A 14,024-nucleotide genomic window follows, 5' to 3' on the forward strand; every position below is an offset into this window, starting at 1 on the left:
CAGCGTATTAGTCTATAGGACAGCGTATTAGTCTACAGGACAGTGTATTAGTCTACAGGACAGTGTATTAGTCTATAGGACAGTATTATTAGTCTACAGGACAGCGTATTAGTCTATAGGACAGTATTATTAGTCTATAGGATAGAACAGTGTATTATTAGTCTATAGGACAGTGTATTATTAGTCTATAGGATAGAACAGTGTATTATTAGTCTATAGGATAGAACAGTGTATTATTAGTCTATAGGACAGTATTATTAGTCTATAGGATAGGACTGTATTATTAGTCTATAGGATAGGACAGTGTATTATTAGTCTATAGGATAGAACAGTGTATTATTAGTCTATAGGATAGAACAGTGTATTAGTCTATAATACACTGTTAGTCTATAATATGTTTAAAGTAATGACTAAAGAATTCCACCCTGAAACATATAAGACTATGTGAAATGTATTAGAATTATAAGACTATAATCCAATAATGTATGTGTGAGACAAGGGTGAGAAATGTATGGTTGAGAAAACAAAAGACAAGTGTATAATTAGTCTATAGGATAGGACAGTATTAGTCTATAGGATAGGACAGTATTAGTCTATAGGATAGGACAGTATTAGTCTATAGGATAGGACAGTATTAGTCTATAGGATAGGACAGTATTAGTCTATAGGATAGGACAGTATTAGTCTATAGGATAGGACAGTATTAGTCTATAGGATAGGACAGTATTAGTCTATAGGATAGGACAGTATTAGTTTATAGGATAGGACAGTATTAGTCTATAGGATAGGACAGTATTAGTCTATAGGATAGGACAGTATTAGTCTATAGGATAGGACAGTATTAGTCTATAGGATAGGACAGTATTAGTCTATAGGATAGGACAGTATTAGTTTATAGGATAGGACAGTATTAGTCTATAGGATAGGACAGTATTAGTCTATAGGATAGGACAGTATTGTTTATAGGATAGGACAGTATTAGTCTATAGGATAGGACAGTATTGTTTATAGGATAGGACAGTATTAGTTTATAGGATAGGACAGTATTAGTCTATAGGATAGGACAGTATTAGTCTATAGGATAGGACAGTATTAGTCTATAGGATAGGACAGTATTAGTCTATAGGATAGGACAGTATTAGTCTATAGGATAGGACAGTATTAGTCTATAGGATAGGACAGTATTAGTCTATAGGATAGGACAGTATTAGTCTATAGGATAGGACAGTATTAGTTTATAGGATAGGACAGTATTAGTTTATAGGATAGGACAGTATTGTTTATAGGATAGGACAGTATTAGTCTATAGGATAGGACAGTATTAGTCTATAGGATAGGACAGTATTAGTTTATAGGATAGGACAGTATTAGTTTATAGGATAGGACAGTATTAGTTTATAGGATAGGACAGTATTAGTTTATAGGATAGGACAGTATTAGTTTATAGGATAGGACAGTATTAGTTTATAGGATAGGACAGTATTAGTCTATAGGATAGGACAGTATTAGTCTATAGGATAGGACAGTATTAGTTTATAGGATAGGACAGTATTAGTCTATAGGATAGGACAGTATTCGTCTATAGGATAGGACAGTATTAGTCTATAGGATAGGACAGTATTAGTCTATAGGATAGGACAGTATTAGTTTATAGGATAGGACAGTATTAGTTTATAGGATAGGACAGTATTTGTTTATTGGATAGGACAGTATTTGTTTATTGGATAGGACAGTATTAGTTTATAGGATAGGACAGTATTAGTTTATAGGATAGGACAGTGTATAATTAGTCTATAGGATAGGACAGTGTATAATTAGTCTATAGGATAGGACAGTGTATAATTAGTCTATAGGATAGGACAGTGTATAATTAGTCTATAGGATAGGACAGTATTAGTCTATAGGATAGGACAGTATTAGTTTATAGGATAGGACAGTATTAGTTTATAGGATAGGACAGTATTAGTTTATAGGATAGGACAGTACTAGTTTATAGGATAGGACAGTACTAGTTTATAGGATAGGACAGTACTAGTTTATTGGATAGGACAGTATTAGTCTATTGGATAGGACAGTACTAGTTTACAGGATAGGACAGTACTAGTTTATTGGATAGGACAGTATTAGTCTATTGGATAGGACAGTGTTAGTCTATTGGATAGGACAGTATTAGTCTATTGGATAGGACAGTATTAGTTTATTGGATAGGACAGTATTAGTTTATTGGATAGGACAGTATTAGTTTATTGGATAGGACAGTATTAGTTTATTGGATAGGACAGTATTAGTTTATTGGATAGGACAGTATTAGTTTATTGGATAGGACAGTATTAGTTTATAGGATAGGACAGTATTAGTTTATAGGATAGGACAGTATTAGTTTATAGGATAGGACAGTACTAGTTTATAGGATAGGACAGTACTAGTTTATAGGATAGGACAGTATTAGTTTATTGGATAGGACAGTATTAGTCTATTGGATAGGACAGTATTAGTCTATTGGATAGGACAGTGTTAGTCTATTGGATAGGACAGTGTTAGTCTATTGGATAGGACAGTATTAGTTTATTGGATAGGACAGTATTAGTTTATTGGATAGGACAGTATTAGTTTATAGGATAGGACAGTATTAGTCTATTGGATAGGACAGTATTAGTTTATTGGATAGGACAGTGTTAGTCTATTGGATAGGACAGTGTTAGTCTATTGGATAGGACAGTATTAGTTTATTGGATAGGACAGTATTAGTTTATTGGATAGGACAGTATTAGTTTATTGGATAGGACAGTATTAGTCTATTGGATAGGACAGTATTAGTTTATAGGATAGGACAGTATTAGTCTATTGGATAGGACAGTGTTAGTTCATAGGATAGGAGAGTATTATTAGTTTATAGGATAGGACAGTATTTATTGAATAGGACAAACGACCCCATTTACCATCAAGCTCCTTCTCTATGAGGTCCATCCTGCCTGCCACCTGGTTCTGAACATCTTCTATGTGAGTGAGGAGATTCATCTGCCACTGGAGACAGTTCCTGGCATGTTCCACTGAGTCTGGTACCCTCTCATTCAGACAGCCAGGCACAGCCAGGGCAGTTGTCTTCTGTTGACAACACACAGCATTAACTCAACCACCAAAATCCAATCAAAATTGATCGCAACACATTTTACAATTAAAAAAATAAAAATGAAAGCCGGTAGCCTACTGGTTAGAGAGGCGAGACAGCGACCAGAGGGTTCAAATTCCGGGTCTGACAGGAAAAATCTGTCCCGGAAGTGAGCTGGCAACAGGAGGGTTACATGTATCAAACCCTAGATAGCAAGGCTTGCCTTTGTGCACTTAACACCACAAAAAAACTGCTCCACGGGCACCTCCCAGCACCTACCTCTCCATGTAGTGTATTGTCTTTAGGAGAGGTTGAGATCAACAGTCCCCTGTTCCTACCTCTCCATGTAGTGTATTGTCTTTAGGAGAGGTTGAGATCAACAGTCCCCTGTTCCTACCTCTCCATGTAGTGTATTGTCTTTAGGAGGTTGAGATCAACAGTCCCCAGCACCTACCTCTCCATGTAGTGTATTGTCTTTAGGAGAGGTTGAGATCAACAGTCCCCTGTTCCTACCTCTCCAGCACAGTTAGCGTAGTCAGCTCAGCTTTCTCCATTGAGACCGTGTCTGTGCCTCGATCTTGGTTGGGCAAAATTAAAAATGGCGGTGTTCGCTTCAGTAATCTTACTAGTATAAAGACCTCCTCCATTCCTGCCATTATTGAAAGAGATTGTGATACTTCACATCTCAAAATTGGGTTACTTAATGTTAGATCCCTCACTTCCAAGGCAGTTATAGTCAATGAACTAATCACTGATCATAATCTTGATGTGATTGGCCTGACTGAAACATGGCTTAAGCCTGATGAATTTACTGTGTTAAATGAGGCCTCACCCCCTGGTTACACTAGTGACCAAACCCCCCGTGCATCCGGCAAAGGCGGAGGTGTTGCTAACATTTACGATAGCAAATTTCAATTTACAAAAAAAAAAACAATGACGTTTTCGTCTTTTGAGCTTCTAGTCATGAAATCTATGCAGCCTACTCAATCACTTTTTATAGCTACTGTTTACAGGCCTCCTGGGCCATATGCAGTGTTCCTTACTGAGTTCCCTGAATTCCTATCGGATCTTGTAGTCATAGCAGATAATATTCTAATTTTTGGTGACTTTAACATTCACATGGAAAAGTCCACAGACCCACTCCAAAAGGCTTTCGGAGCCATCATCGACTCAGTGGGTTTTGTCCAACATGTCTCTGGACCTACTCACTGCCACAGTCATACTCTGGACCTAGTTTTGTCCCATGGAATAAATGTTGTGGATCTTAATGTTTTTCCTCATAATCCTGGATTATCGGACCACCATTTTATTGCGTTTACAATTGCAACAAATAATCTGCTCAGACCCCAACCAAGGAAGATTAAAAGTCGTGCTATAAATTCTCAGACAACCCAAAGATTCCTTGATGCCCTTCCAGACTCCCTCTGCCTACCCAAGGACGTCAGAGGACAAGAATCAGTTAACCACCTAACCGAGGAACTCAATTCAACCTTGCGCAATACCCTAGATGCAGTTGCACCCCTAAAAATTAAAAACATCTGTCATAAGAAACTAGCTCCCTGGTATACAGAAAATACACGAGCTCTGAAGCAAGCTTCCAGAAAATTGGAACGGAAATGGCGCCACACTAAACTGGAAGTCTTCCGACTAGCTTGGAAAGACAGTACCGTGCAGTATCGAAGAGCCCTCACTGCTGCACGATCATCCTATTTTTCCAACTTAATTGAGGAAAATAAGAACAATCCGAAATTTCTTTTTGACACTGTCGCAAAGCTAACTAAAAAGCTGCATTCGCAAATGGAGGATGGCTTTCACTTCAGCAGTAATAAATTTATGAACTTTTTTGAGGAAAAGATCATGATCATTAGAAAGCAAATTACGGACTCCTCTTTAAATCTGGGTATTCCTCCAGGGCTTCATTGTCCAGAGTCTGCACAACTCTGCCAGGACCTTGGCTCAAGGGAGATACTAAAGTGTTTTAGTACTATATCTCTTGACACAATGATGAAAATAATCATGGCCTCCAAACCCTCAAGCTGCATACTGGACCCTATTCCAACTAAACTACTGAAAGAGCTGCTTCCTGTGCTTGGCCCTCCTATGTTGAACATAATAAACGGCTCTCTATCCACCGGATGTGTACCAAGCTCACTAAAAGTGGCAGTAATAAAGCCTCTCTTGAAAAAGCCGAATCTTGACCCAGAAATTATAAAAAACTATCGGCCTATATCGAATCTTCCATTCCTCTCAAAAATTTTAGAAAAAGTTGTTGCGCAGCAACTCACTGCCTTCCTGAAGACAAACAATGTATACGAAACGCTTCAGTCTGGTTTTAGACCCCATCATAGCACTGAGACTGCACTTGTGAAGGTGGTAAATGACCTTTTAATGACGTCAGACCGAGGCTCTGCATCTGTCCTCATGCTCCTAGATCTTAGTGCCGCTTTTGATACCATCGATCACCACATTCTTTTGGAGAGATTGGAAACCCAAATTGGTCTACATGGACAAGTTCTGGCCTGGTTTAGATCTTATCTGTCGGAAAGATATCAGTTTGTCTCTGTGAATGGTTCGTCCTCTGACAAATCAATTGTAAATTTCGGTGTTCCTCAAGGTTCCGTTCTAGGACCACTATTGTTTTCACTATATATTTTACCTCTTGGGGATGTCATTCGAAAACATAATGTTAAATTTCACTGCTATGCGGACGACACACAGCTGTACATTTCAATGAAACATGGTGAAGCCCCAAAATTGCTCTCGCTAGAAGCCTGTGTATCAGACATAAGGAAGTGGATGGCTGCAAATTTTCTACTTTTAAACTCGGACAAAACAGAGATGCTTGTCCTAGGTCCCAAGAAACAAAGAGATCTTCTGTTGAATCTGACAATTAATCTGGATGGTTGTACAGTCGTCTCAAATAAAACTGTGAAGGACCTCGGCGTTACTCTGGACCCTGATCTCTCTTTTGAAGAACATATCAAGACTGCTTCAAGGACAGCTTTTTTCCATCTACGTAACATTGCAAAAATCAGAAACTTTCTGTCCAAAAATGACGCAGAAAAATTAATCCATGCTTTTGTTACTTCTAGGCTCGACTACTGCAATGCTCTACTTTCCGGCTACCCGGATAAAGCACTAAACAAACTTCAGTTAGTGCTAAATACGGCTGCTAGAATCCTGACTAGAACCAAAAAATTTGATCATATTACTCCAGTGCTAGCTTCCCTACACTGGCTTCCTGTTAAGGCAAGGGCTGATTTCAAGGTTTTACTGCTAACCTACAAAGCATTACATGGGCTTGCTCCTACCTATCTTTCCGATTTGGTCCTGCCGTACATACCTACACGTACGCTACGGTCACAAGACGCAGGCCTCCTAATTGTCCCTAGAATTTCTAAGCAAACGGCTGGAGGTAGGGCTTTCTCCTATAGAGCTCCATTTTTATGGAATGGTCTGCCTACCCATGTGAGAGACGCAGACTCAGTCTCAACCTTTAAGTCTTTACTGAAGACTTATCTCTTCAGTAGGTCCTATGATTAAGTATAGTCTGGCCCAGGAGTGTGAAGGTGAACGGAAAGGCTGGAGCAACGAACCGCCCTTGCTGTCTCTGCCTTGTCGGTTCCCCTCTTCCCACTGGGATTCTCTGCCTCTAACCCTTTTACAGGGGCTGAGTCACTGACTTACTGGTGTTCTTCCATGCCGTCCATGGGAGGGGTGCGTCACTTGAGTAGGTTGAGCCACTGACGTGGTCTTCCTGTCTGGGTTGGCGCCCCCCCCTTGGGTTGTGCCGTGGCGGACATCTTTGTGGGCTATACTCGGCCTTGTCTTCGGACGGTAAGTTGGTGGTTGTAGATATCCCTCTAGTGGTGTGGGGGCTGTGCTTTGGCAAAGTGGGTGGGGTTATATCCTGCCTGTTTGGCCCTGTCCGGGGGTATCATCGGATGGGGCCACAGTGTCTTCTGATCCCTCCTGTCTCAGCCTCCAGTATTTATGCTGCAGTAGTTTATGTGTCGGGGGGCTAGGGTCAGTCTGTTTCATCTGGAGTATTCTCTTGTCTTATCCGGTGTCCTGTGTGAATGTAAATATGCTCTCTCTAATTCTCTCTTTGTTTCTTTCTTTCTCTCGAAGGACCTGAGCCCTAGGACTACCTGGCATGATGACTCCTTGCTGTCCCCAGTCCACCTGGCCATGCTGCTGCTCCAGTTTCAACTGTTCTGCCTGCGGCTACGGAACCCTGACCTGTTCACCGGACGTGCTTGTTGCACCCTCGACAATTACTATGATTATTATTATTTGACCATGCTGGTCATTTACGAACATTTTAACATCTTGACCATGTTCTGTTATAATATCCACCCGGCACAGCCAGAAGAGGACTGGCCACCCCTCATAGCCTGGTTCCTCTCTAGGTTTCTTCCTAGGTTTTTGGCCTTTCTCAGGAGTTTTTCCTAGGGAGTTTTTCCCAGCCACCGTGCTTCTTTCACATGCATTGCTTGCTGTTTGGGGTTTTAGGCTGGGTTTCTGTACAGCACTTTGAGATTTCAGCTGATGTACGAAGGGCTATATAAATAAATTTGATTTGATTTGATTTGATTAGTGTATTGTCTTTAGGAGGTTGAGATCAACAGTCCCCTGTTCCTACCTCTCCATGTAGTGTATTGTCTTTAGGAGGTTGAGATCAACAGTCCCCTGTTCCTACCTCTCCATGTAGTGTATTGTCTTTAGGAGAGGTTGAGATCAACAGTCCCCAGCACCTACCTCTCCATGTAGTGTATTGTCTTTAGGAGAGGTTGAGATCAACAGTTCCCTGTTCCTACCTCTCCATGTAGTGTATTGTCTTCAGGAGAGGTTGAGATCAACAGTCCCCTGTTCCTACCTCTCCATGTAGTGTATTGTCTTTAGGAGAGGTTGAGATAAACAGTCCCCTGTTCCTACCTCTCCATGTAGTGTATTGTCTTTAGGAGAGGTTGAGATCAACAGTCCCCTGTTCCTACCTCTCCATGTAGTGTATTATCTTTAGGAGAGGTTGAGATAAACAGTCCCCTGTTCCTACCTCTCCATGTAGTGTATTGTCTTTAGGAGGTTGAGATCAACAGTCCCCTGTTCCTACCTCTCCATGTAGTGTATTGTCTTTAGGAGGTTGAGATCAACAGTCCCCTGTTCCTACCTCTCCATGTAGTGTATTGTCTTTAGGAGAGGTTGAGATCAACAGTCCCCTGTTCCTACCTCTCCATGTAGTGTATTATCTTTAGGAGAGGTTGAGATAAACAGTCCCCTGTTCCTACCTCTCCATGTAGTGTATTGTCTTTAGGAGAGGTTGAGATCAACAGTCCCCTGTTCCTACCTCTCCATGTAGTGTATTGTCTTTAGGAGGTTGAGATCAACAGTCCCCTGTTCCTACCTCTCCATGTAGTGTATTGTCTTTAGGAGGTTGGGATGAAGTTCCATCCCAGTTGGACCTGGTGTACAACTGATAAATAAAGTGATCGTCTTGAAAACAAACAAGAGACAATGAAGATCAACAACACCTTTCTTACTTCCTGTTCCTTGGCTGTGAAGTGGGTGGAGTGGGAGGCGGGGTTAGTATTAGCCCCCACCAGGTCCTCCTCCACCCCTCCTCCCTCCTGGCTGTTGGAGTCGTGGGGGTCTGCAGCCGGCCGGTCTGTAGAGGGCCAGTGCTCCAGCTGTCCGGGGCTGGGGGGTTTCTGGTAGCTGTAGAGCAGAGAAGACTGATTACAAAGACTAGACAACGATCAATAAAATACATTATGAGCCCACTGTAAACTAGTGACAGGGACCAATACCGCTAATTCAACACAATATGGCTCATGTTTGATTCCATACCAGTGGCCATCGTTACTAAAAACAGGTATTACACAGACAGCTGAACGTGTACCTGTGTTCGCTGGTGATGTAAGTGTCTGTCTTGGAGTTCTGGTTGTTCAGAGAGTTGTCTGTCAAGTGGATGCAGTCAGGGAGACCGCCCATGGGCTGGTCCTCGTCAGAGTTCACCCATGACCGAGCCCAGAAATGCAAATTGGGATTGTGTTTGTTCCTATAGGTGGACAAGGAAGTAATGGTTAATTTAGACTCCAAATGATCATGGATCCATTTCAAATAGCATCCTATTCCCTTTATAGTGCACTATTGTAAAGTGGTTGTTCCACTGGATATCATAAGGTGAATGCACCAATTTGTAAGTCGCTCTGGATAAGAGCGTCTGCTAAATGACTTAAATGTAATGTAAAATGTAGATTTGACCCGAGCCCTATGGCACCCTATTCCCTTTATAGTGCACTAGATTTGACCAGAGCCCTATGGCACCCTATTCCCTTTATAGTGCACTAGATTTGACCAGAGCCCTATGGCACCCTATTCCCTTTATAGTGCACTAGATTTGACCAGAGCCCTATGGCACCCTATTCCCTTTATAGTGCACTAGATTTGACCAGAGCCCTATGGCACCCTGTTCCCTTTATAGTGCACTAGATTTGACCAGAGCCCTATGGCACCCTATTCCCTTTATAGTGCACTAGATTTGACCAGAGCCCTATGGCACCCTGTTCCCTTTATAGTGCACTAGATTTGACCAGAAGCCGTACTACAGATAATGAGTTTCACAGTTCTTTGCACAGATGTGTTCTCTTTAGTGTGATGAAAACGTTGCCCTACGTGTTGAAAGGTGACCTACTGTAGTATGTCCATCTTCAGCTGTAGTCCGTGAAGGACGTTGTTGACACTGAACACGTCTGCTAACAGCTGATGGGTGGACACGCTGGTCTTACAGTTCTGCTCAGAGTAGTTCTCAGAGAGGAAGGACAAGCCGTACATCTGACCCTTGTTCAACCAGTCTTTGTCATGGAGATATTTGGCACTCCACCTTTGACCTAAACAACAAAAACAATTGGACATGTCAGGAAAACAACCAACATGTTGATGATAATGATAATGGAGGAATATCTTGGTCTTGGTTGTAAATTGTAAAGGGTAGGTAGAAGTTGCCTAGCCTGAGTGCCAGTCTTGGTTGTAAATTGTAAAGGGTAGGTAGAAGTTGCCTAGCCTGAGTGCCAGTCTTGGTTGTAAATTGTATAGGGTAGGTAGAAGTTGTCTAGCCTGAGTGCCAGTCTTGGTTGTAAATTGTAAAGGGTAGGTAGAAGTTGCCTAGCCTGAGTGCCAGTCTTGGTTGTAAATTGTATAGGGTAGGTAGAAGTTGTCTAGCCTGAGTGCCAGTCTTGGTTGTAAATTGTAAAGGGTAGGTAGAAGTTGTCTAGCCTGAGCGCCAGTCTTGGTTGTAAATTGTAAAGGGTAGGTAGAAGTTGTCTAGCCTGAGTGCCAGTCTTGGTTGTAAATTGTAAAGGGTATGTAGAAGTTGCCTAGCCTGAGTGCCAGTCTTGGTTGTAAATTGTAAAGGGTAGGTAGAAGTTGCCTAGCCTGAGTGCCAGTCTTGGTTGTAAATTGTATAGGGTAGGTAGAAGTTGTCTAGCCTGAGTGCCAGTCTTGGTTGTAAATTGTAAAGGGTAGGTAGAAGTTGTCTAGCCTGAGCGCCAGTCTTGGTTGTAAATTGTAAAGGGTAGGTAGAAGTTGTCTAGCCTGAGTGCCAGTCTTGGTTGTAAATTGTAAAGGGTAGGTAGAAGTTGTCTAGCCTGAGTGCCAGTCTTGGTTGTAAATTGTAAAGGGTAGGTAGAAGTTGTCTAGCCTGAGTGCCAGTCTTGTTTGTAAATTGTAAAGGGTAGGTAGAAGTTGTCTAGCCTGAGTGCCAGTCTTGTTTGTAAATTGTAAAGGGTAGGTAGAAGTTGTCTAGCCTGACTGCCAGTCTTGGTTGTAAATTGTAAAGGGTAGGTAGAAGTTGTCTAGCCTGAGTGCCAGTCTTGGTTGTAAATTGTAAAGGGTAGGTAGAAGTTGTCTAACCTGAGTGCCAGTCTGTTTGTGCTATCATACCAACTCCTTGTCACTCATGGTCATGTTTGACATCAATGGAGCTCTCAAGAGCACAAACAGATCTGGGACCAGGCGATAAGAGACAACAGATCTGGGACCAGGCGATCTGAGACCAGGCGATAAAAGGAGACAACAGATCTGAGACCAGGCGATAGAAGGAGACAACAGATCTGAGACCAGGCGATAGAAGGAGACAACAGATCTGAGACCAGGCGATAGAAGGAGACAACAGATCTGAGACCAGGCGATAGAAGGAGACAACAGATCTGGGACCAGGCGATAGAAGGAGACAACAGATCTGGGACCAGGCGATAGAAGGAGACAACAGATCTGGGATCAGGCTAAAAGTTGCCTCGAACCACTGACACAGGGTGAGATTATCTTTCATCCCCCTAATGGTTTAGGTTGGGGAGTAATCTGATCCTAGATCTGTGGTTAGGGGAGTGTAGGGTATGAAGTTACCTGGAGGGTCTCTGCAGATGTAACATATGTACTGGTCCGGGATGCTATCCTCCAGAAGCCCCATACACACACTGTGCTGCCAGCACATACACTCCTCACACTGAAACACAGAGAGACTGAATGTGTGTGTGTTTAGGTGGAAACAAATACTATCTGAACCCAGGTCTGAAACATGTATAACACATTATATTTAACTAGGCAAGTCAGTTAGGAACAAATTCATATTTACAATGACAGCCTACCCCGTCCAAACGCGGACGGGCGCCGCCCTATGGGACTCCCAATCACGGCCGGTTGTGATACAACCCGGGATCGAACCCGGGTCTGTAGTGACGCCTGTACTGCAATGTAGTGCCTTAGACCACTGCGCCACTCAGGACGCCCATATTAGAGGCCTGAAGGGAACGCCCTGGCGGAGCTTGTGGCAGACTTGTACTTTGTACATGTATTTGTTGTAAACTCTCCAGTTAACTGATACTAAAGAGTGATTCATTTAATATTAACTTCAGGTGTCCCTGGTGTTGAATTTACACCACAAGTGACTGGAATTTTCCAACCCCACCTCAGACATAACACTAGTCTGAGGGCTCCAGTCAGTCCAGTACCTGAATCATAAATCCATTCTCCTCGTCCATCTCACAGATACAGCGGACGATCTCCTGGGTACCATCCTCATCCTCCTCCTGGAAGTCCTCCATGTTCAAAGAGTCAAAGTCCTGGTCGGAGGGTTCAAAACAAACCCCCTTAGTCATGTTGTCACCCTGAGTCACATCTATACATTTCCTAAGCTATAACACACAATCTATTACATAGAGGAGGATCCTAAAGGACCATGGAGTCCAGTCTGCTTCCTGTTTTCTATGTTTCCAGAAACAAATGGTGGTAGTATCGTGACAACCCTACCTGGTTGTACTCATCTCCACTAAACAGCAGGCTCTCTGTGGTCGAGTCCTCCAGGAAGTCTATGTCTGATAGGTCTAGAGAGGGAGAGTGGGGGAGGGAGAGAGAGGTAAACACACTGCTCACATTCTTTACAACATATATCTTGACGTCATTTAAATTGTGAGAACTTCAGCAAAGCATCACCTAAAGTTTGCTTAGTTGACAGTTTTCTAAGTTATCTAAATACCAAGTGTGATCACCACAGAGTAACATAACAGTCTCTTCCAATACTGAAAGGCTGAATAAAGGCTAGAGGGGCGTAAACACCTGTCAGAACCTTAAAACAACAACAGTTTAACCCCAAATTGGACCCAGTTGACACTGTTAGACAACAGTCCTTAGCGATGTTTCTTCATTTCCCAAGTACTGTTGGCTACCCCAATTTGAAATATAGAAGTAAGGCCACTGATCATAGTCGACTACATTCATTCTGAGGAGGTATTAAGTCCAGAATGAAGGCTGCTGTGGCTCTGCTGGTGTTGCTGTTCTGTCGGTCTGGGGCATGGGCTGCAGTGTCTGAGACATGAACAGTGCTGATGTCTCCCTGCATCTCCTATGATGCAGGTATCTTCACAGCACCAGTGAGGGGTCTACTTCATCAGATTCACTGTCATGGACAACAAAACCTCCAAGGGGTTGTCTGTACTTTAGTAGAAGAATGGCCAGTCTATTATGTGGTCCAGTCAGTGGAATGAAAAGAACATCCATTATCTATCTAATGCAGCGATTCTAGATTATCTATCCAACGCAGCGATTCTAGATTATCTATCCAATGCAGCGATTCTAGATTATCTAGACAATGCAGCGACTCTAGAGTTGGCGAAAGGGTCCACGAGTCTCTTCTCAGGCTACCAGATCTGGAGTTGGAGAAAGGGGCCACGGTCCACGAGTTACAGGTGATGGTTAAGAGTAGGACTGTGTTATGGAACTTCCTTTCAGATGGTAAGTTATGGGTGATGGTTAAGAGTGGGACTGTGTTATGGAACTCCCTTTCAGATTCAGATGGTAAGTTATGGGTGATGGTTAAGAGTGGGACTGTGTTATGGAACTTCCTTTCAGATGGTAAGTTATGGGTGATGGTTAAGAGTGGGACTGTGTTATGGAACTCCCTTTCAGATTCAGATGGTAAGTTATGGGTGATGGTTAAGAGTGGGACTGTGTTATGGAACTCCCTTTCAGATGCTAAGTTATGGGTGATGGTTAAGAGTAGGACTGTGTTATGGAACTTCCTTTCAGATGGTAAGTTATGGGTGATGGTTAAGAGTGGGACTGTGTTATGGAACTTCCTTTCAGATGGTAAGTTATGGGTGATGGTTAAGAGTAGGACTGTGTTATGGAACTTCCTTTCAGATGGTAAGTTATGGGTGATGGTTAAGAGTGGGACTGTGTTATGGAACTTCCTTTCAGATGGTAAGTTATGGGTGATGGTTAAGAGTGGGACTGTGTTATGGAACTTCCTTTCAGATGGTAAGTTATGGGTGATGGTTAAGAGTGGGACTGTGTTATGGAACTTCCTTTCAGATGGTAAGTTATGGGTGATGGTTAAGAGTGGGACTGTGTTATGGAACTT

At 42.4% G+C, this 14,024-nt stretch overlaps 1 protein-coding gene and 1 long non-coding RNA gene across 8 annotated transcripts in view; both read right to left on the minus strand.

Moving 5' to 3' along the window:
- Positions 1 to 14,024, minus strand: part of LOC115181374 (PHD finger protein 20-like protein 1) — a 33,115-nt gene that overhangs the window by 3,049 nt on the left and 16,042 nt on the right. For 5 of the 7 annotated variants that reach the window (XM_029743297.1, XM_029743292.1, XM_029743294.1 and 2 more), the window contains 7 exons: positions 12,416 to 12,489; positions 12,118 to 12,228; positions 11,513 to 11,612; positions 9,804 to 9,999; positions 9,009 to 9,167; positions 8,641 to 8,824; positions 2,940 to 3,105 (listed from right to left, as the gene is read on the minus strand). In XM_029743297.1, the coding sequence (XP_029599157.1) occupies positions 2,940 to 3,105; positions 8,641 to 8,824; positions 9,009 to 9,167; positions 9,804 to 9,999; positions 11,513 to 11,612; positions 12,118 to 12,228; positions 12,416 to 12,489 (990 nt within the window). The remainder of the gene's footprint in view (positions 1 to 2,939; positions 3,106 to 8,640; positions 8,825 to 9,008; positions 9,168 to 9,803; positions 10,000 to 11,512; positions 11,613 to 12,117; positions 12,229 to 12,415; positions 12,490 to 14,024) is intronic. The other 2 variants (XM_029743295.1, XM_029743293.1) reach the window with 2 other exon arrangements.
- Positions 3,463 to 7,817, minus strand: LOC115181393 (uncharacterized). Its single transcript, XR_003873399.1, has 3 exons — positions 7,755 to 7,817; positions 3,564 to 3,622; positions 3,463 to 3,506 (listed from the first exon to the last, which is right to left on the minus strand). It is a non-coding gene; the product is annotated as an uncharacterized LOC115181393 (long non-coding RNA).

Source organism: Salmo trutta, unplaced genomic scaffold, assembly GCF_901001165.1.
Source record: "Salmo trutta unplaced genomic scaffold, fSalTru1.1, whole genome shotgun sequence".
Taxonomy (NCBI): Eukaryota; Metazoa; Chordata; class Actinopteri; order Salmoniformes; family Salmonidae; genus Salmo; species Salmo trutta.